The following is a 22,752-nucleotide window of genomic DNA, read 5'->3' as shown; positions in this document are numbered from 1 at the left end:
ATATAAACATAATATTTTCTTCTAATAAACCTTCTATTCTAAACCATACAGATTCTGAGATACATCCGATTTAAAGCGCGCCGATTTTAAATTGGCAGGGCTTTAAAAAGGAGTTTCATCACTTTTGGACTACTAATTACACTTTTTCAACAGAAGGAAGCCATCAAGAGTCAGTTTCTTCTCTTCGTTTCAATATTTATACAAAAAAAAAACTACAAGGGATAGCCCTATGGGTTTGTACGTAATGGCGACGTAGGACTACGTGGTCTTATATAATAAATCTTATTTGTTAACTGTAGCAGGAGAGCTTGTGTTTTGTGTGGGAATAGGAATTTGAGCGGGGTTCTCTCTGTTTATACTCTTTAGTATGACGCGCTTGACATCGATGGCCCACATCGACTAACGAAGAGCTACTGATTCCAATCAATAGCGGTACGGCTTCTTCCTCCTTCTATGGATGCTCATGTAGGCTGCAGCTTGCTGCTTGCAGGCAGCTTTTCGTTGTGTACTGGAGAACAATGTTCAACGCCACGTGCCGAAAGCACGTGCCGGGGAGCCTTTCGTTGTGTACCGGAGAATACCACCACTCACCACGCGGTGATTGAATAAACATCGTTTGGTGAGACCGGATGCAATTCAATTTTGAAATCTGTGTTAGGGAAATCGCTTTTCGCAGGCAATCGGTGATTATTTTAATTATCAAAGCAACAGTTGCACATTCGTGCATTTTTCAATAGTGACATTTTTGAAAATGATAAAGTCTTAAATTTAACATATGCGTAGGAATATTTCTGATCGATTGGTGATAAAATTATTGAAATTGGTCCAGGGGCAGCTGAATTATTACCGTTCAAAATCTTTCATAATTTTGTTACATGTTCCATTTTCGGTTTTCACAAAGTGTACCCCCTATATAGAAATAGCAGACGTAGTCCTTCGTAAAAAAAAACAACAACGTTACCCATTTCAACACCTGCACGATAGAAGAATAGATATCACTGCAAGTCATGGCAGTTTAGTTCTCGTTTACAAGAGTTTGATAAGATAAATACCACCCATAATATAAATTTTGCACCTTATCTGCATGTTTTCGCAATCACAAATTGAGCAAATATTAATTAGTGCATGCAATAAAACCTGCCATTATCGAAAAAATTCAATCTTTCCGTCATCCACGGAGAGACCTTCACTCGCGTGGATGGCTACATGTAGCTTCGTCTTGGAATTGCAGGGCGCATTTCCGTTCCAACCAGCCCCCTTTGCAATATAAACTAATTAACAGCTCCCGGCGCAAAGTTGCCGTCACATTGGTTAATTAATTATCCGGCAATAAATGTAAAAGATAAACAGTTAATAAAGTGCAACTGCCGGCCACGGCTTGGTGCTGCGAATCGTGGACTGACTTCTTGCACTCGGGTCGAGCGAGGTCTGAGCTCACCTCACCTCGAGCGCCAAGCGTGGAGCCCATTAAATTTATATGAATGGAACAAGGGCATCAACAGCTCACCTATCAACGTTAACGCGTCGCTGCACAATGCTTCTTCGCTGACTGCGCTTAATACTTTCCCAATGAACTCGGTGCAATGGTGGAAGAGCAAAAACTCATCAAGCCTGTTTATTGTTTGTTCCTACTAGAAGCTTTTGAGGAGGCTGATTCTAGAGTCAGTAGGACTAGTATTTTTTTGCAATCAACCAATAACCGCACTATTCAGCCAGCCGAACTCGGAGGTAGTTTGGCACGGCTCATTAAGTGGCTCCCGTCCGATGCGTTATCGTTGCAGGTGGAGTTCTTAATGCTTTGCTCACATTACCATAAAATTCAAGTCTAACAATTTAAATATCCATTCGTTATATGCGTGTATGAGATGGTAGTTAAATTAGCTAATTGGCTGGCAGCATCGCACTAAAGCTAAACTGCTCGAAAATTATACACATATTCCATCGATGGTTGATTAATTTAAATTGCCGGGACCGGGTCCTGTCGTACGACAATCATGTTCCAAACTGTCAACATTGTTGGGCTCGTCGTCCAAGTTGTCCGTCCAGATCGAATCGATCAGATACATATATTTTCGGGAAATGGAGCATGGCAGCTTGAGTGGGAAAATGCACATGCAGCAGGTCGTCGTCGTCGGCTCCGAGCGTCCAGTTGTACCTACATCATGTTCCTGTCACATTCTGCTCGCAATTAGTGTATGTGCCAACTGGTTGATGGGATGGAATATGGGAGTGAATACTGGAGCAACCTACAATGGGCGGCAGCACGCAATCACCTTGGCGTTCAACTTCAGCTGAGCCTGGAGAGGGTGAAAGTGCTGCTGACGACACTTGAAAGGTGCATTGTTTACAGCACGAAGCATGATGCCGAAGAGGCCTGTGCTCAGAAGCATTGCTCTGATGTGCATAATTAGGTGAGTTTTGATTGACGTCTATACAGAAGATCTATGAGGCATGTCTTTTTTGGAAGATCAGAGGGCTAACAATGAAAATTTTGAGTGGGTCTTCCATGGAGAATTGAAGGAATTTTGGCGTACACCTATTTGCAAAACATCTTAGGGAAGCTCGGAAACTACGCTATGGAGCACTTTCAGGTCAAATAGTCAGCACCGTACTCAAAATTAAACAAAGTTCCATTAATATCAACGAAGTTTCCCAAATTACGAACCTTCCTGATTTTTTTCCATTCTCCCTGAATTTCTTCGAATATATATCGAAGGTCTCCGAATTCATATCGGATTTTATAAATTTCTACAAGGTCCCTGAAGTTTTAAAAGGACTAATTAAGATAAAAAAAATCCCTGAACTTCGAAGAAATTCTTCGAATTTCTGCAAAATTTGCTAGATTTCTGAAAAGTTCGCTAATTTTGAGCAGTTTTAAGCCAAATGACGAATCGTAAAAACTCGGCCTTTGCAACGGTGCACAATTGTTTGTTATGGGCAATGATTCTCATTTTTGCTAAAGTTCGGCCATTTTGGATCTTATTAAAATTTCAAAATGGCTTAAATTTTTTGACTAGATGAAGCAGGGGGGAAGCAGCATATGAATGTACGTAATTGGTGGATTTGTTAGTTATTTCAACGCTTTTGAACAATGCTTGACGTTTTCCACTTTTTCAACAGTTTCTTGTTGAAAATCAACATCGAAAGCATTGCTATTGGTGCATAGAAATATTTCTGATCGATTAGTGATAAAATTATTGAAATTGGTCCAGGGACAGCTGAGTTATTAACACCCGAAATCTTTCATAATTTCGTTAAAATAAATCTGGGAAAATAAAAAAACAAAAAAAATTTTAAAACCTTTACATATAATTTGTTTTTTTAAATTAAGTGTATAAACAAAAATAAATAAAAAATTGCCCAAAAGATGTCGTTTTATGATTTTTGTTAATTTTTCAGTGTTCGACTTGTAATTTTGTATAAGCTTTTTAATGAAAAATATTTTTTAAATATTGGAAAGGGCCCGTGTTTTTTTTTAAACATAATTATATTTTCTAACAACTTTGTCTCAGACGTCATTTCGATTGGAGGTGACGTTTTCGAGTTAACATTTGCTGAAAAAAAATCAAATACGCCATTTTGAAATATTGTAAGAGATTCATAATGGCCACAGTTTAGCTCAAATGTGAATGTTTGATCATAGCAAACAATTATGCAAAGTTTCATGCAAAACTGCTAATGCTGATGGTGAAAGCATCACATCGGATATCAGAGGAGAAATATGTTTCCATGAAGTTTAAGTTGAAGAATTCTATACTATATGCTTTACGGAACAACAGTGACGAATTATTTTACCATTAAGTGGATGATTTGTAACAGGTTGAAGGACAAATTATCGAAGAACATAAGGTCAAAGGACAAAAGGCCGAAAAGACAAATGGTCGAAGGTTAAAAAGGTCGAACTGAACTTAGAACTAATGGACAAAAAACCGAATGGGCAAGATGTCAAAGTGAGCAAAAGCGATTGTACAAAACGTCAAAATGCACAATCGGTCGAAATCGATAAACTAATTAACCAGGTTTGTGGATAAAATGGGTGGCTAACTCTCCTTCTTTAAATCATGAGCAGTTCTTTGGAAAATTAAGATAGCATATATTGTTACGGTAACTTATGAGACAAATATATTACTTCTTTAATCATGAGCAATTCTTTGGGAATATTTTTTTAAGTTCTTTTAAACTCTGTTCGAAAATTTTCTTTACAATATTTTGTCCATTTCGACCATTTGTACATTTCGTCCTTTTGACAATATTTACCTTTTGTCCATTCAACTTTGTGTCCATTCAACCTTTTGTCCATTTCGACTTTGTGTCCACTCGAACTTTTGTTCCCTCAACATTTGTAGCTCTAAGTTTATTCAGACCTTTTGCCCATTAGACAATTTGTCCATTCGACCTTTTGTCCATTCGACCTTTTGTCCATTCGACCTTTTGTCCATTCGACCTTTTGTCCATTCGACCTTTTTTCCATTCGACCTTTTGTCCATTCGACCTTTTGTCCATTCGACCTTTTGTCCATTAGACATTTTTTCCATTCGACCTTTTGTCCATTCGACCTTTTTCCATTCAACCTTTTGTCCTTCGACCATTTGTCCTTCGACCATTTGTCCTTCGACCATTTGTCCTTCGACCATTTGTCCTTCGACCATTTGTCCTTCGATCATTTGTCCTTCGACCATTTGTCCTTCGACCATTTGTCCTTCGACCATTTGTCCTTCGACCATTTGTCCTTCGACCATTTGTCCTTCGACCATTTGTCCTTCGACCATTTGTCCTTCGACCATTTGTCCTTCGACCATTTGTCCTTCGACCATTTGTCCTTCGACCATTTGTCCTTCGACCATTTGTCCTTCGACCATTTGTCCTTCGACCATTTGTCCTTCGACCATTTGTCCTTCGACCATTTGTCCTTCGACCATTTGTCCTTCGACCATTTGTCCTTCCACCATTTGCCCTTCGACGTTTTGTCTTTTGACCTTCTGTCATATATTCTCGTATGTGGCCACCTGAACTGTTGGATGTAGCGATGGAAGTACGATACAGCTAAGCGCGTTCTCTGGGAGAAATTGCCTGCAGTGCTGGATCTTGATATGCACCCCTGAGTATGAAGTGTGTATATTAGGGTGCCAATTAAATGTATGTTATAAGTAAAAAGTTAAAAAGTTACCATCGATTTTTTTCAAACCGACCATCTACAAAATGTTCATTGCCTCGAAAGAAGACCCTATGCAAAATTTAGGGTCAATCGGGCATGATTTGACGTGATGCAAAATCATCAAAGTTTCAACCTCTTTAATCTGAAAAATCTTCCAAGGTATGGATTAGTGTTTCCTATCCGGGACATCCCGGGCAGAGTTTTCTGGGAAATTTATAAATTTCACATTTCCCGATTCCCACGAAACTGGTTCGACTTCCCGGGAAGCAGCTGTTTTGTACAGAAGCTATGCTAAACATACATTTTCACTGAAAATTGACACCACCCAGGAAATTTAATTATTTGAGAGTAATCATCCTGGAGGAATCATTCTGGAAGAATCATTCTGGAGGAATCATTCTGGAGGAATTATTCTGCAGGAATCATTCTGGAGGAATCATTCTGGAGGAATCATTCTGAAGGAATCATTCTGGAGGAATCATTCTGGAGGAATCATTCTGGAGGAATCATTCTGGAGGAATCATTCTGGAGGAATCATTCTGGAGGAATCATTCTGGAGGAATCATTCTGGAGGAATCATTCTGGAGGAATCATTCTGGAGGAATCATTCTGGAGGAATCATTCTGGAGGAATCATTCTGGAGGAATCATTCTGGAGGAATCATTCTGGAGGAATCATTCTGGAGGAATCATTCTGGAGGAATCATTCTGGAGGAATCATTCTGGAGGAATCATTCTGGAGGAATCATTCTGGAGGAATCATTCTGGAGGCATCATTCTGGAGGAATCATTCTGGAGGAATCATTCTGGAGGAATCATTCTGGAGGAATCATTCTGGAGGAATCATTCTGGAGGAATCATTCTGGAGGAATCATTCTGGAGGAATCATTCTGGAGGAATCATTCTGGAGGAATCATTCTGGAGGAATCATTCTGGAGGAATCATTCTGGAGGAATCATTCTGGAGGAATCATTCTGGAGGAATCATTCTGGAGGAATCATTCTGGAGGAATCGTTCTGGAGGAATCATTCTGGAGGAATCATTCTGGAGGAATCATTCTGGAGGAATCATTCTGGAGGCATCATTCTGGAGGAATCATTCTGGAGGAATCATTCTGAAAGAATCATTCTGAAGGAATGATTCTGAAGGAATCATTCTGATGGAATCATTCTTGAGGAATCATTCTAGAAGAATCATTCTGGAGGAATCATTCTGGAAGAATCATTCTGGAGGAATCATTCTGGAGCAGGGGTTGAAACAGGTGACGGTTTTTACTACACTCGCTTCGTTGTCGTGCGCGACAGTCTGTTTTTATTCCTACACTCATGCTCTACCGTCGTCTCTCTCACACAACATAACCGGTAGAATAACATTCGAGCGAAAAGAAAATTATCAAATAACTATCATTACATGAGTAATTTCGTTCTAATTCCTCCATTTGGTGTAAATTAAACCATATCTGATCAGAAATGTTATTCCTAGGACATCATTGCTTGCTATTTTCAGAATTCACACAAGCACAACATCAGCAGCTCTTATTATGAGAAAAACTAAAATACATACATTCGTGACGGTCTTCGGCGACAATGTCGTATGACAGAGCCTGTCGTATGACATTTGAGTTTGGTACTGTACTATGATAGCTTGTTTTCCAAGTGTCGGAGGCAAAAGCAGTCGATTATCACAGAAAATGTGTCGACTACCGTGACCGCTTACAAGACTGTTCTGGAGAAATCATTCTGGAGGAATTATTCTGGAGGAATCATTCTGGAGGAATCATTCTGGAGGAATCATTCTGGAGGAATCATTTTGAAGGAATCATTCTGGAGGAATAATTCTGGGGGAATCATTCTGGAGGAATCATTCTGGAGGAATCATTCTGGAGGAATCATTCTGGAGGAATCATTCTGGAAGAATCATTCTGGAGGAATCATTCTGGAGGAATCATTCAGAAGAAATCAGAGTTACACATATCAAAGTACGTCAGGACAGGACAGTACCATTTATTTCGAGAAAATTACAAGAACTTCAAAGATGTACAGAGAAATTCAAGGAACTCCAGAAAAAATCAGGGAAGTTCAGAGTTTTTTTTAGATGAATTTCGAAAACTTTAGAGATGTTCCAAGAAATTTATGGAATACCCGAAACATTCAGAGAACATTCAAAAGCTTCAGGAAAGTTTCGAGAAACTTTTTGAAAGTTTAGAGACTTTTAAGGTTGAGTCCCAAGAACTTCAGTGCAGTTCCATGAATATAAGGAAAATTTCGTGAATTTAGATGAAGATCATCCATTTCAGGAAGTTTTCATGAGGTTCATGAAACTTTAGAAAATTTCAGGTAAGTTCAAAGGACTTTAGGAAAGTTTAGAGCATCGGGAAACTTCTGAGAACTTCGGGGCAGTTCCATGATCATCATCATGATTTCCAAATTTGCTATCCTGAAGTATTCGGAACTTCCCTCAATTCCGAATACTTCAGGATAGCTTTGAATTTCAGGTTTGATTAACTTCAGAAAAATTGCACTTTATGATGTTCCAAGAATGTCCAGAATACTTCAAAGAAGTTGAGAGTTCCATGAATCATGGAAAATTTTGAAAGCTTTATCTTAATCACAATTAACATTAGAAAAATTGGGGGAACCGTCTAGAAGTCCTGAGAAATTCATGGAAATTACGATAATTTAAAGGAAATTCCGAAAATTTTAGGGTGGTTCCAAAAACTTTAGGAACGTCCAGCACAACATGAAGGTTTTAATATCTTGTAGCGTAAATTCCGATAGCTTCAAGGCTTCATAGATTACTGGATAACTTTTAGAACTTCAGTGAAGATAAAAGTGCTTCAGTGAAGCTCCAATAACTTCAGGAAAATTTCAGAACTTTACTGAAGTTGACAAAAATTCAGACTGAAGTTCACAAAAATTCAGTTGATTATAACGATCTTAAGGGAAACTACCCAAGTAACATTGCAGGTTTTATCGAGGTTTTATAGCATACTACAAGTTTAAAGCATGGTCTACAGAACACTCACTCCACCAAAATTTTTACTTGGGTACTAAACTTTGGGCAGTTCTGAGAATTCAGGTCAGTTTCAAAGTCTATAGATCATCCGGGATGTTTGAGGAACATAAGAAAAATGTCGGAAGCATCACAGATGATCCGGAAAATTCACGGAACTGTAGAAAGCGTCGGGAAGTTTAAATATCTTTATGACAGTTTTATAAATTTCGGGACAATTCCTTGAACACTATCAGAAGCAAGAATTTCCGGGAAGTTTCAAGAACTTCAGGAATGATTAGAGATCTGCAGCGTGGTTCACAAACATTGTAGAAATTTTGAAGATGTTCCGAGGAATGAACCCTAGTAGCAAGCTTGTCATAAATCAATTGTAGAAACTTATATACGACTTATTTCAGTCATAAATAAGTTGCTGTAACTTATTGTGATGGAAGTGTGCTACTCGGGAACAGACTGTGGGATAGTAAGGAAACTTCTGAAACATTTCGGGAACTTCAGGGAAGCTTTGAGATCTTCAGGGTGGTTTCTACAGCTCTAGGAAATCTGCAGGAACATTTATAAATTTTCTTTAGGTTCAGAGAACTGGTGAAAAACTATGGAAACTTTATTGAAGTTCTGAGAACTTCAGGAAAGCTAGATCTACCGATATTCAGTAATGTTAGGATATCTTAATGTCAGGTCCAATGACTTCATGAACATTCAAACTTTTAGGAAAGTTTCTGTTAGGGTTTGTTTAGTCAAATCCAGGACATGGTGGTTCAACGTCATCAACATTTTGAAAAACTTTACAAAATTCCAGGCCTTTCGCGGAAATCCTGAAAATTCCTGAAAATGTTAGAAAGTTTTAAACATATGAATAGTTTGAACAGTAGTCTATAGATGTTCAGGGATAGCGGTGCCGGTGGCTTAGCGTGGATTCCTCTCATCCCAGCAGGCCTGGGTTCAATCCCAGTCGGCGCCACCGGGATGTTCTGAGGCATAACATCAAAGTCTCAGTCAGAATTATTTAATTAAAAACCGAACGGTATTGGGCCCAGTGTAATGACCCATGTCATAACATAGACAAACAGACATAGCTCTCGAAAGTTGTTTAACGGGGAATTTAAATATTTCATAGTTGCTAGTAGCGTCACCTGTTGCGGGCTTAGTAAATTCCCTTGCGTTTGACTTTTACACACTACCACCATCTGTTGAGCGTTCTGCTCGTCACAGTGTACTCAACAGATGGCGGTAGTGTTTTAGCAACGATGTTTCACATTGAGAAATATTCAATGCGTCATGTCTGTTTGTCTGTGGTTATAATGTGATAGATTGAACATATACATTCTTATTTAAAACAATGAAATCTACGCATGTTAATTTGAGATCTCGGAATTGGACTTGGAGATTACATGAGAAAATTTTAAAGATTTTAAAGTTATACTATACTATCCTATACTACTATTTACATTCTTTATCTTTTAAAAATTAAAAACATGGCGTATTTTTCAAGGTTTCAAAAAATAATACCCTTGGGCTTTGAAATTTGAGAATTCTGGTTCTTTGAAGAATCATTTAGAAAATTTTGATGAGAATGCTAAATGAGTTTTGAGGAAAATTCTATATTCCAATTCCACGATAGTTCGAAAAGTATTTCAACAAAATTGCAAGGATACCCAAGCTCGAACAGGAAGGAAGAATTTAAGAATACCAAATTTATGTATGGTAAAAAAATATATCTAAAAAAACGACAAATAACGCCTTTCTGAATTTTTAAGTAAAAGTGTAATTGGAAGTAAAAAATTCAGGAAAGCGTTATTTTTACATTATATAAAAAAAAACTAGGGTTTGGTTGGTTGTGTGTGTGCGATTCATTAATTTTATTTAGTATATTAAAATTCACTTACCCTTCAGTTTCACATTTTTTCTACATAGCCCATTTAAATACCTTGCATTTTCTGAAAAGAAATCGAAAATCGGTTCAGTAGTTAAAAAGTCATGCATTTTCAATGTTGGGTATAGAGGGAAAAAAATATATTTTTTGGACCACCCTAGCTCAGAAAGGTACACCCTAAGAGTGAAATAATAAAAAATAAATTGTGTAAAAATTTTCGACAAGGAATGAATATACAAGATTTGAGCAAACTTGGAGCAATTTTTTTTTCGATTATGCTTTTTTTCACGGAATTACTGTATTTCGGATTAACTTGCAAATCAAAAGTGTTCAACGATAACTTGTACCTATTACTTTTTATTATCTTCAGTAACCCGAGTCTTACATTTGGCTATTATGCTACATATTGCTATTAAATCATTCTCATTCTTCCCAACATTCAACGATCTACTTAAACCTCACTCTCTTTTGTGATAACAATGAACAACTCATCCAAACACCTACTGTCAATCCGTTCAATCAGCCCAAAGTTAACATTACCTCCCAGTTCATCCATCGCCATTCCCAACGAACGGCTAAACGTCGGATTCACGTACCCTCGATACTCTTCCATTGCGATCATCTGTGGCTTTGACAGCTCCAACCTATCTTCGATCGCCCCAATGTCGTAGCTCCTGGTAGGCCTCACACCTTCCAACGCTTTCGGCGAATGCGGCATTGCGTACCTCAACCGATCCCAGAACCACGGATCACCCCACCGGATGTAGGTATTCATCCTCAGGTACGCCCTCAAATCCGCATCAAATTGCTCAATGTCCCCGACGTGCTCGTACAGGATCACAATCACCCGGGTGCGCCGCTCGGCAATCGAGTTCAGATGCGCCGTCCGGAACTCCATCCGGGCCCAAACGGATTCCAGGAAGCTCTTCGATAGCACCACAATCGTTCGGCGGGATTCGCTGATGGAATTGGTCATCTGCTCGGCGATCAACTCGCCCGGCATCCAATCGCGAACGTGCCAACAGGTTCGGAAGTTCATCGGCGGCTGCTCCAGCGTCGGAACCAGAGTATTCGCCACAAAATCCTCGTCCTTGTGCGAGTAGGATATGAACGCATCAAACTGTTTGTCCTTGTCCAGTTCGTGTTCCGATACACAGCACATCAGCAGATTGCGGTTGAAGAGCCAAATTTTGATCTCATTATGGTAGGCAAAGCACAGGGACGTCAAGATCCCGACGAGGAGACCCAACATCAGGATACTCAGGCAGATGGCGATGATCATGATCCACCGTTCCTTGCACAGGTCACTTACGGAAATGGCAACAAGCCGTTCTCCGCTGTCGCATGTTATTTGGTTGATGTCCGTTATCAACTGGAAGCTTTGTTGAACGAAATTCAGGAATTGCGACGAATCGCAATCACACTGCCAGGGGTTCCCTCCCAGTTGCAATCCTTCCAGCTGATGACTGCCATTAAGTGCGTGAATTGTTCGGAAATCCAGTGACATCAGTTTGTTCATTGACAAATCCAGCACCCGGAGATTACCTGGAAGATTCTCTGGTTGTAGGCTTTTGATAAAGTTATTGCGAGCATACAGCTCGGCAACCGCTGTGAAGCCTTCCAGGTTTTCCGTAGGAAGATCCGAAAGTAGATTGTCTTGGACGTGCAGCTCGATGAAACCATAGCCAAACGTGTCGGGCTGAGGTAAGCTAGGAACTTGCATGAGTTCAAGTCCGGAGCAGTTGACGATGACTCCGTAATCGATGGGTCGTTGGAAACAGCTGCAATTAGCTGGGCAGATTGGCTGGTTCAGTTGGCAGACCAGTTCCCTGGTTGATAGATGATTGGCTTGCGTACCAAGGAGATGCACTGGTTGAATACAGTGAAGATCGTCAGAGGAAAATTGAATTCGTCTAGTGGACACCTTGTCACTTTGCAGGTACTGCACGAAGGATAGAATGTGGCAGTTGCAATCTAGTGGATTCGCGTTGATATTGACCTGAATTTTACCGGATTTACCTGGGCGTTTCAAAGCGGGTATTCGGTACTCTTTCATGTCAATGCGGGAGATTTGGTTGTGGCTTAGGTCGATTCGAATATCTCGGGATATGAAGTGCAGATTGAGGTACGATAACTGGACGATGTTGTTGTAACTTAGGTCCAGCTCTCGAAGCTGTAGGGTGTTATAGTTCCAGTCGTGCAGAATTGTGCTGATGCTGTTGTTCTTGAGATTCAGGATGCGCAGGTTGTTCATGTACTGGAACGGAGATTTATCGTTGCTACCGTGATAGTCTAGATGATTGTTTTGCATGTAAAGTTTTTCCAAACTTCCGGTGCCGGTAAATGTAAACAAATCGATTGCCTGCAGTAGATTGTGCTCCAGATGCAATTCGGTGAGTTTATCCAGTGAAGCAAACACTCTTGCGGAGAGATTACGCAATCGATTGAACGACAGATCCAGCGAAACCAGTTCTGCCGTATTCTCGAACAATTCTTCCGGGATCACTTCCAGTTCGTTGAACGACAGATTCACTTCCTGAAGCCAATGCTGATCGCGTAGCAGTTTCCCCGGTAGTAATCCCAAACGATTGTAACTCAAATCAATTTGTTTTATTCCGGTAGATCCGTAGAATAGTGAACCCGGAACTTGGCTCAACCCGCTTCGACTGACAATTACGGTTTTCAATTCCGGGTGATTGCTGAACAGATCACCTGGTAGGACATCTATCGGTACGCGATTGTTGATAAATTTGAACTCCTTCAATTTGTGGTTTTCCGCTAATAATCCAGCAGGAATGCTGCGAAGCTGATTGAATCCAATATTCAGAGCAGACAACTCCATTAGCTGGGCAAATACATCGACTTCAATCGATTCCAGGAGATTCACAGACAAATCCAATTCTTCCAGCAACTCCACTCCACGTAACGTCTCCTTCGTGACAGTTCGCAACTCGTTGTGCCAGAGATTCAAGTGCCGAAGCTTACCTTGCTTGCAAAAGAGTCCGGCTTCAAGTTCCGTAATCTGATTGGCACCGAGCTCCAGAATTACCAATTCAGTCAAATTATCAAACACGCTTGCCAAACGCTTCAGGTTGTTACCTCGTAGAATTAACCACTTTAAGTTGGTCAGATCGGCAAACAAGTCCGGTTGGATGTAGTCAACTCCGGCACTGAGGTACAATTTCTCCAGACCCTGCATGCCCTCAAAGTGTGGTCGCATTATCCGCATTCCGAGGCTCCTACCGTAGTTTTGGTACCAAAAGTCCTTAACATTTTCTACGCCAAGGAAACTTACCAGCTGCATGATAGACTTGTCCTCCGGTAGAGGACAGTGGATCACCTTGACTTGCGTGGTATTGCCGGACTTCAGCGCTGGAAGGGCGTGCAGATCGTGCCGGTCGTAGCACTGTACTTGCGCGTACGCTTGGGGCTTGATCTTGACGGTGATTTCCGGATTCACCACCGGACACTGGATCTCGTAATCGGTGATGGCGTACATGCAGCTGCAATCGATGGCCGGGTTCGGTTCCGGGCACACGAAGCCCCGCTCGTTGTGAGGTATTTGACCGGTTTGTTGATTGAGCAGCTCGGTTCCGATAACGTAGTCATGGTTCTGGACGGAAGCGTTGACACTTTTGGACTCGAAAACTAGCGCGATATACCACAAAACTGTTGTAATCTTCATGTTTGTTGCACTTTGATTAAAATGATTAGGACACACTACATTCAGCGGGCATCAATTTTCAGGCACTACATTCATTGAGAATACGTCTCAGAGTATTAGTCCATTTGCTGATTCATACCGGAGGGGAGCAGAATTCTACCTATGCGGAAAAGCTGACGGTTTAGCTACCTATTGGGTGGAAGTACCCAGGTTTTTGGAAAGTTTCAGTGGGTATGAATGAAACTATGGGGAAGTGTTACGCCGTAAATGATGACACTTAATCCGGGATTTCCTTGTTCACAAGGCTTGATGCAGTTTTAAGCCTCCTATTTATATAGCGAAACAGTTGAGTTTTGTAAGAGCATTCATGAGACTCTCTTTTCAGAACGGGTTTGAACAAACCTGAAATGATGTATTAAAAATGACTTCTATATTTATTTACTTATTGTTGAGATATTGTTAAAAATCTAACACAGCTTTTGCATTCCAATTCCGTCATAAGAGTTTCAATTTCGTTGAAATACATTGGTCTCATTTCGGCATACGGCTGAAAGCAGAAGAGAAAAAAAGTTATTGGCTTGAAGCGCTTCTTTTGTTTTCGAGAAGAATAGGGGAAAGTGGGATAGTTTGGCCACTTTAAGAAAATCATCACTAATCATACAAAATTCAGTGGAAAATTAGAATGATGTTTAACCAAATTGATAGTCTGAAGGCCTGTTCACATCATGAATACAAATTGAATATTAAAAGTAAACTTTTTAATATTTTGCAAGAATAAGCGACCTTGTAAACAACGGGTAAGAATGTTATCAGACCCTCTTCACTCTTTGGATTTTTTAGAGACAGATAACAGCGCCAAACGGTTTGTGACGAGACAACGTTGAACTGCAGCGTTAGAAGAAAACACGCACACCAACATCTATACATGTACGAACCCACACAACTGAACGGACGGTACAGCGCAAATCAAAACACGAAGCGGTGTCATCATTCATCGTCTTCATTCAGCTTCTTCTACTTCCGTTTGCGTTTGCTTTCACCAGCGTTGACAAATACTTCCTAGGGTATACGTCCCTAACCTCGGTCTAATATGCAGCCATAGATTACGTTTTTAATCATAACTCATCAATTAATTTACCTGCAAACGATATTCTACTGCTAAATGGTATGCTTAGATATGCTTATCATGTCGTTTGCTATCAGGAACCGCAAAAAGTTGAAAAACTTACTTTTTTTAAGACAAAAACTCACCAGGGAAATGTATGTAATATCGGTCTATTGTCCCCAAATTGGGTCTATTTATGGATGCAACTTCGTCCTATCCTGTTTGATTCTCAAAAAAAACGCTCTTGGTAACGTTTTCTTATGTATTTTTTTTATCACTATCACTGTTAACTTAATACTCTTCATTCCTCAAAACATTTCTTAGAGAAAATTTTACGAAAACTACATTAAATCACTCAAGTTAAAAATTAAAAATTAAAAATTTCGCTTATCGTCTTTCGACCGCAGAATATCTAAATCAAAACATTGTGATGTTCATTATACAGATTTGGCAGAAAAAATCTCCCTTCCTGTTCGTTCCTTATCATCCAAATGCAAACCACATTGTTGACGTTACTCTTATTGCTATATGCTGTCAAATGAATTTCATGGGCCAAAGTTAGGAACATAGAAAAGAAATGTGTCCCTAAAGTTGGGTCCATGATTTACTTGTGAAAACGTTGTTAAACAATTAAAATAAACATAAAATATTCAAACAGTAACTGTGAGTTTTACGTCTAGTGTGTATTATCAGGTAATTCCATTCAATAAATGCCATAATCAGGCCATTTGATGATCGTCAGTGCAACCTTCCCATCTTAACCTTAGAAGTCATGGCGGCTAAAAACTCCGAACAGAGTGATATTCTCAACCAGTTTTATTACTTACGAGAGCTGAAAATGTATTGAAATGTTGTGATATAAATTGATTTGTGTGTGGTACACATTTATCAATCATCAGTGATCAATATTTTCCTTATTTTTTGTGTAATATTCCTTAATTAATTATTTATTTGCGTGATAGGCCGAATGAAAGGACTAGACCCACATTACATACCGTAACCCTATGTTATAAAATAGGAAAGTAATGATTATTCCTATGTAATTTTTGAATAGAATGCGTGCTGCGTTGGCCAAAGAAGACGGCATATTTTATTACGTTTAGCAATGATTTCGATACGTTGCATTTCCAGTGACTGGGGTGTTGGAATAATTCTTTAGAGAGAGTGAATGCTTTTCCCATGGTTTCTTCTATGATTATTAAGATTCTTTTGAGCACCAGCTCCGCAAATCATCAATTACTATTAGAGATTTGCATCTTACTGATACCGGTGGTATATTGGAAACTCTTTCGCTCGAAAGCAAAACATATTACAAGCACATCACGATGCGCGCTTGGATGTGTGATTGTTTTCTCAAGTGTTTCACAAATCACAAACAAGTAAGAATCTTGCTATCGCAATATAATGATAATGACTTCGAGGATGATATCGTCCTCTTTCCTTGGCTGATCATCAACGTCCGCATTGACATCTTTCATGCTGACACCTGTCAGTTATTGAGCCCAGGTGGTGAAGTTGACGGGGAACTCCCAACAGTTTCAATGTGAACTCAACAGATGACACTGCGATCTCATACGGGTGGTAATTATATGGCTTGTATGAGGAATTGATTAGTGGGATATCTTGTTAATTAGATATCTTTGATGTTATGTTCGCTTGACCAGGGTTGAAACTGTTGACGTTTTTTACGACACTCGCTTCGTTGTCATGCGCGACAGTCTGTAAAAACACTTGTACTCTTATGCTCTACCGTCGTCTCTCTTACACAACACAAAAGGTAGAACAACATTCGAGCAAAAAGAAAATTTTCAAATAACTATCATATTACATGTTTGATTTCGTTCTAATTCCTCAATTTGGTGTAAATTAAACCATTTCTGATCAGAAATGTTATTACTAGGACATCTTTTGCTTGCTGTTTTCAGAATTCACACAAGCACAACATTAGCAGCTCTTATTATGAGAAAAACTAAAATACATACATTCGTGACGGTCTTTGGAAACAGTGTCGTATGACAGAGCCAGTCATATGACATTTTGGTTTGGTACTGTAATTGGATAGCTTGTTCTGCAAGTGTCGGAAGCAAAGGCAGTCGATTATCACAGAAAATATGTCGACTAGGGTGAACACTTACAAGACTGCTCTTGACGCTTTATGAAGGGTCAACAATGAACAGTTTTAGCATAAAAACATTTAACAGAAACAATATAAATTTCAGAACTACTGCCTATTTAAAGCTTTATTTTTTTCAGTTTTATGAATGACTGATTTTTCACCAAAGCAGCTGTTTCAACACGTGACTTCATATGATACAGTCATATTTATAAAAGGAATAATGGAAAATCGAAGAATTTAAGTTGTAATTTCAGTGGTGCTCACATTGCCCCGAATGGACTGAAGTTATATTTTTTTTAAGATAATCTTTAATGTTTATTGAAATCTAGAAAAGCAATGTGTCATATAAGAAACCAATAACCATTTATAAAGCTGCTGAAGGAATATCAACGATAAGTTATAAGAAACTACTGATAGACCTTATTTTTTGGTTCGAAATCTTATAACAGTTTTGACATTTTGAGCTAGTCTATTATTTTTCGAATATTTGCTCTAGAGAAAAGTATTTTGTTAGACTTAAATAAAATGGATAGTTGAAGTAGGCGGCAAGCTTTTTTGTAAAATATGTTCAATAAGTTGGGTTTTAAGCGCGTGACCACATTGCCCCATTGGCCATATTGCCACAGTTTCCTCTAAATGTAAATAATTATGTTAAAAGTTCTCATGGACTTTGTTTTGTTACTTTTGAACTAAACTATCGTACCAAACTTATGATTGATTCGTTTACGTCGAACATAATTGATATATTTAATGTTTCTCCTTGATATGACGGAAATGGGCGCCTATTTCGAAGCAGTTCTCTACCCTTTTCTTATGCTAACGAGAAGTGATAGACACAGACTCGCCATCTACCGCTAAAAGATAAAAGCACCGAATTATGCTGACAGATAAATAATGTATAATAGGGGAAATGGATGTAATGTCGGACTAAATGCCCCTAATTTGGGCCCATACATAAATTCAGCAATCGACAAAATTGTTAATAGTGACCAAAAATATCCATTAGTACCGTTACATCAGGCGTTCATCTAGATAAAATTGATAAATAGCAGATTTTTAGCGATGGGCCCAATCTTAGATCCATTGGCCAACATTAGAGCCATTTCCCCTATTTGTTACCTTTGGCTTGAATGGTCTCAAAGTGATCTTTAAAAGTTAATGTTTGGTCAAGTACTAATCCAAGATATTTCACTTGGTTTAACCAGGAAATTGGAACTCCGTTCATAGTGTCTATGTGACTACTTATTAGGGTTGAGCTTCCTTTTTGAAATATAGTACTATATTTCAAAAAGGAAGCTCAACCCTAATAAAAATAACCATAAAAGAGAGCATAACGACGTGTTCGGGGTATCATCCAAACCATTTGTGGGATATTTACCCATCTGGGATACAGTTCGTGTATGGGAAGGCTTATGTGGGAATATTAACTATAAGTTGAGATTTGAAAGCGTTGGGAGGAATCTTCCATTTATGTAAATAACAAGAGAAAATTTCTAAACTTGCTTTAGCAGCGAAATTATAGCTCATCACAGCAATAACCACAAGTGCTCAAAGATTAGAGAAGGATTGCAGGACACACGTCCAACGAACACATCTTGATGTGTTGAGAAGTTTAAATGGTTTACGGGCCGAAAATCGGCGGATATGCGAAGCCCTGAAGACTATGAGGGCATCATTGCCATAAGACAGCTGGAAGTGTTGACTCTTGTGCAGAGATGCCAGATTTCAGATGTCTGCGAAAAATGTCTGTAATTGGACTGCATAACATTAGCAGAAACTTGACATGTCAGTAAAAGCGAAAACAACACATCAAGAAGACTGGTTACTCTTCCATTTTCTCAAACGACCGGTATGAGACAGGCACAATCGTGTCATCTGCCGCTCAAAGGTAAAGGCTCCGAACGAATTGAATAGCAAAGGTTCCATCCTCAGAAGAAAGGTTTGTGTATTTGCTCATGTTTCTATGCGTTACTTCCACCTTCACTCGAGCGCAGCGCTACTATGCCTGTCGCTCGGATTTAGGCAAAGTTGTCAGTCTTCTTGATATGTCGTCTTCGGAAAAAGTCATGTTCGAGCAAAAAATACCTGCTTTTAACGAATTGAACCAAATTGGAGTTGGGAATGCATCCATTTATGCCATATACGTTCAAAGAACTTCCGGAGGTGAACCAGCCCCAGACTCAAAGCCTCAATAATAAAGAAAACTTAACTTAACTTACGTTAAAATCAATTAATAAAAAGATAAATTACGTTTACACGACAAATGAGGTCGACGCAAAGTTGAGATTAGTTCACTCATATTCTTGAAAACGTAATTAACAGGATTTTACAGGATTTTTTTCTAATATGAGTAACATCTCAATGTACATGTGAAATTAGTACACAAAAAAAGTATAGTTCCCATTGGGAATGCACATAATATTTTTTCATTAACAAAACCAATGATATCTATCTGAATTTCGCATAACATTCATGTGATCACATGAGTTCTATATGATAAATAACTTAAATTTCATTTGAAATATAAGGTTCATTTGATTTTGTAGTGTAACTCCCAATTATGATGCCACATGAAAGTTATGTGAAATTCTAATGAATATTTTCCATTGGATGTGTGATTTATTCTTTGAGTGTATACTTCTAGAATGAGTAAATTAGGGGGATCGAGCACATCTTAGTGAGAGATTCAACTTTCCATCACCTAAATATGGAGAAATCGACAATCAAAAGAGCAATCTATAAGCTTATTAATATGATTCTAAACACTTCGTGCTCAAAAAGTGTCGATGCATCAGGGTCAGGGTTGCTGAACAGATTCAGATAGGATTAGATCGAAATAAAGATCATAGAGAAATGGAGAGTACTGTACAACGAAGCCAAGTACGATGAATTGGCGCTAAACACTAACACTGTTGTAACGATTTTACAAATACAGTTTTAAAATAAGATATATCAAGCAACATATTCATCACATTTTGCAAAATAATTACACACCTGGGGGAGAAAAACTTGGCTAAATATAACACAATTTGCTGATATCAACCTTTTTACCTTTCTCGTACACCAAGGTGTACCGAACGGCTATGATATCACTTGAAAAACACAATTTCGTTCCAAGACCCGGAGAGACGAGTGGCATATACCAATAGACTCATCTCAACTGGATCGGTAAATGTTTCTGTATGTGTGTATACATGTATGTATGTATGTGTGTAAGTTCGTATGAGTGTAACTCACTCAATTTTCGTAGAGATGGCTGGACCAGAGTTGCGACCTATCACAATCACGATCGCCAAACAGCTGATGGTAGTAACGCTTTGTGCATTCCTATCAATGTGCTCGTCGACCACGACCATCCATCAAGTTGACGAAAGAAGTAAAAAGCAACTGGTGAATGTCGTCTTCTGTTGTGATCCATCACCGATCTGGTCATTCCCGACAATCACGACACTCATCTGTGCTCGTTTTGAAGCAGTTGCTGCTTTAATTGCTTATTTGAGCGTGTTGGTGAGTGAACCCAACAGCTTCCGTTTCATGTTGCCTGCTTTGTTTGTAACTCACACAGTCGCGCCTGCCGAGACGAACTTGGAATGCGTAGGCACTGTTTTCATTTTCTTCTGTCGTTTCGCTTTTTCTCATGATCGTACTGCAGAAGTCTTCACTGTTTTCGTTGTGCTTTTCATCATCAGCAGCGAGTGTAACGTTTTGCTTGTGAGCAGCGACCATTACTAGTGATTGTTGTTTGCCATGGCTCTAACTCTCACTGCGTGACAAAACGATCTGTTAGCGATAGTCGGTTAATGCGAAGACGAGTGTCACGTGAGTGTCATGATATTTTGCATCACTGGCTGGACCAATTTGAGTTGAACAAAATCCAGAAGTTCGCTATTGATTTTTTTTCCCGATCGGAATTATGGTTCCGAAGTTATGAACTAAAATGTGAAATTCCAGTTTCCACTTTGGAATTCGCAAAAGATTGATGCAGGGGAAATGGATGTAATGTCGGCGTTAATGCCCCTAATTTGGGCTCATACAAAAATTCAGCAATCGACTAAATTTTCAATAGCAACCAAAAATATTCATTAGTACCGTCCCAATGACGCGTTCATCTTAAAAAAAAATGATAAATAGCAGATGGGTCCAATCTTAGATCCATAGCCCAACATTAGAGCCATTTCCCCTATCAAAAAGTAATCATGCGACACCTCAAATCACATTAGAATTTTACTATTAGATCAATGGTGGACATATTCAGACCCAATGATCACAATGGCTTCTTTAAGGTGTACCGGGTATCCCCGGGAAGTGGACAGATTCTGACATGCACCGAAATGCATCGTGCGATACCTCAAATCAAATGGAGCTCAACTTAATGATTAGTGCTAGTATTATTATTGATTTTCTATAAAACCTTATTGAAATTTATCCATGGAAGATAAAAAGTGCGTATTCATGATCGAAAAAGTGAAATTATGTGAAACTTTTCTCGACTTTTCTTGCGGAGATATGGCCAAAAAAGTGAAATTTTGAAATAATTCAGTACAACTCACTCACTTTTCTCGACGTTGGCTGAACCGATTTGAGTGAAACCACTTCCATTTTGTTTATCACCCATACGACGCTATCGAATTTTATCCTGATCGCACATTGGGTTCCGCACATTTGGGTTTTCCAGTGACAGTGACTATATACAGCCAAGTTATATAGCCAACGTGAGTTGACGTATCCAAACAAATCGTCAAATCGTACACGGAGATGAAAAACTACCCAAAATTAAGTACTTTTCCCTCCATTCCGAGGTTCAGCCCAATAACCCAAATTTGAGTAAATCGCATATAATAGTTTCCAGTTAACACCAGCAAAAAAAAAAAATACCTACTCTTAAGTATATTCTACCCAAAATTAAGTTTAATTCACGTAAATTTTAGAATATGCAATTTACTTATAAGTAACTTATTGGGCTAAACTATATCGTTGGTCGAATCTCTTGTTCCTTTTTTGACAACAACAAGTGAGAGGCTGAACTCAATATTAATTAAAAAGAACTCAAATTTTCGTTAGTATTTTTTCTCCGTGCATGGAAAATGTTCGTTTTGGATACAACATGGCAGCACATTGACAGGGTTATGACTATGACCGCCTATAACAGTGACAGCTCGTTCGTGTGGTGGATTTGAAAACGCTCGAATTTCTAGTGCGTGTTGCAAAATGCATCACACGTGTAAATTGATTAAAGATGTAAAACAGAGTAACCAAATAAAATTTAAAATTTGCCCTTGATTACAAAAGTCTGTAAATATCAGTGAAAATGCTAAAAAGTCTGTAAATGTCTGTCACGAAAAAAATGTATGTGAAAAAATAGAAGTCTGTTCATTCCCAGACATGTACGTAAATCTGGCTCGAACAGCGTTGCCAGGTGTCCTTATTTTTGGGACCTTCCTGATATAATAAGTTCTTCACTTATCCTGTGGTGGCATTGCGCATCTCAAAACGAATTTTCATACAAGCGTTCCTACAAAATGTCTTTCATTTCGAGATGCGCAATGTGCCCCCTGATTTCTAAAAAGGATTTACCGTTATTTATTATAATCACCCCACCCAGACTATTCCTTAATACACTTTTTTTTCCTTGATTTGTTTTCCATCGATCTTGTTTTCCGTGCTAAGCACCAATGCTACCGACACCAGGGAGGCAGCTCCCACACCTGGACTCTACCTATAGACCCATCAACTCATGAACCGGGGACCAACGGCTTTACTTCCCGTGGCTTGATCAGAGCTGTTATGCCTCAGAACATCCCGGCGGCACCGACTGGGATTGAACCCAG

The 22,752-nt window shown here is 39.0% G+C and overlaps 2 protein-coding genes across 2 annotated transcripts in view; both read right to left on the bottom strand.

Annotated features, from left to right (window-relative positions):
• The window catches only part of Rsod (Related to Sod), a 342,433-nt gene that overhangs the window by 208,776 nt on the left and 110,905 nt on the right, over positions 1 to 22,752 (bottom strand). The gene's annotated exons all lie outside the window — the stretch shown is intronic.
• Positions 10,491 to 13,724, bottom strand: LOC135702850 (protein toll-like). The gene has a single exon (XM_065223891.1). The coding sequence runs from the start codon at positions 13,722 to 13,724 to the stop codon at positions 10,491 to 10,493; it is 3,234 nt and encodes a 1,077-aa protein (XP_065079963.1).

This window comes from Ochlerotatus camptorhynchus, unplaced genomic scaffold, assembly GCF_037179485.1.
Source record: "Ochlerotatus camptorhynchus isolate MF236.1 unplaced genomic scaffold, CSIRO-AGI_Acam_v1.1 ptg000201l, whole genome shotgun sequence".
Taxonomy (NCBI): domain Eukaryota; kingdom Metazoa; phylum Arthropoda; class Insecta; order Diptera; family Culicidae; genus Ochlerotatus; species Ochlerotatus camptorhynchus.
This window is presented reverse-complemented; position numbering and strand designations above follow the sequence as displayed.

Coding starts and splice junctions, on each gene's coding strand:
- LOC135702850 (XM_065223891.1), bottom strand. CDS start 13,724: ATGAAGATTACAACAGTTTTGTGGTATATCGCGCTAGTTTTCGAGTCC.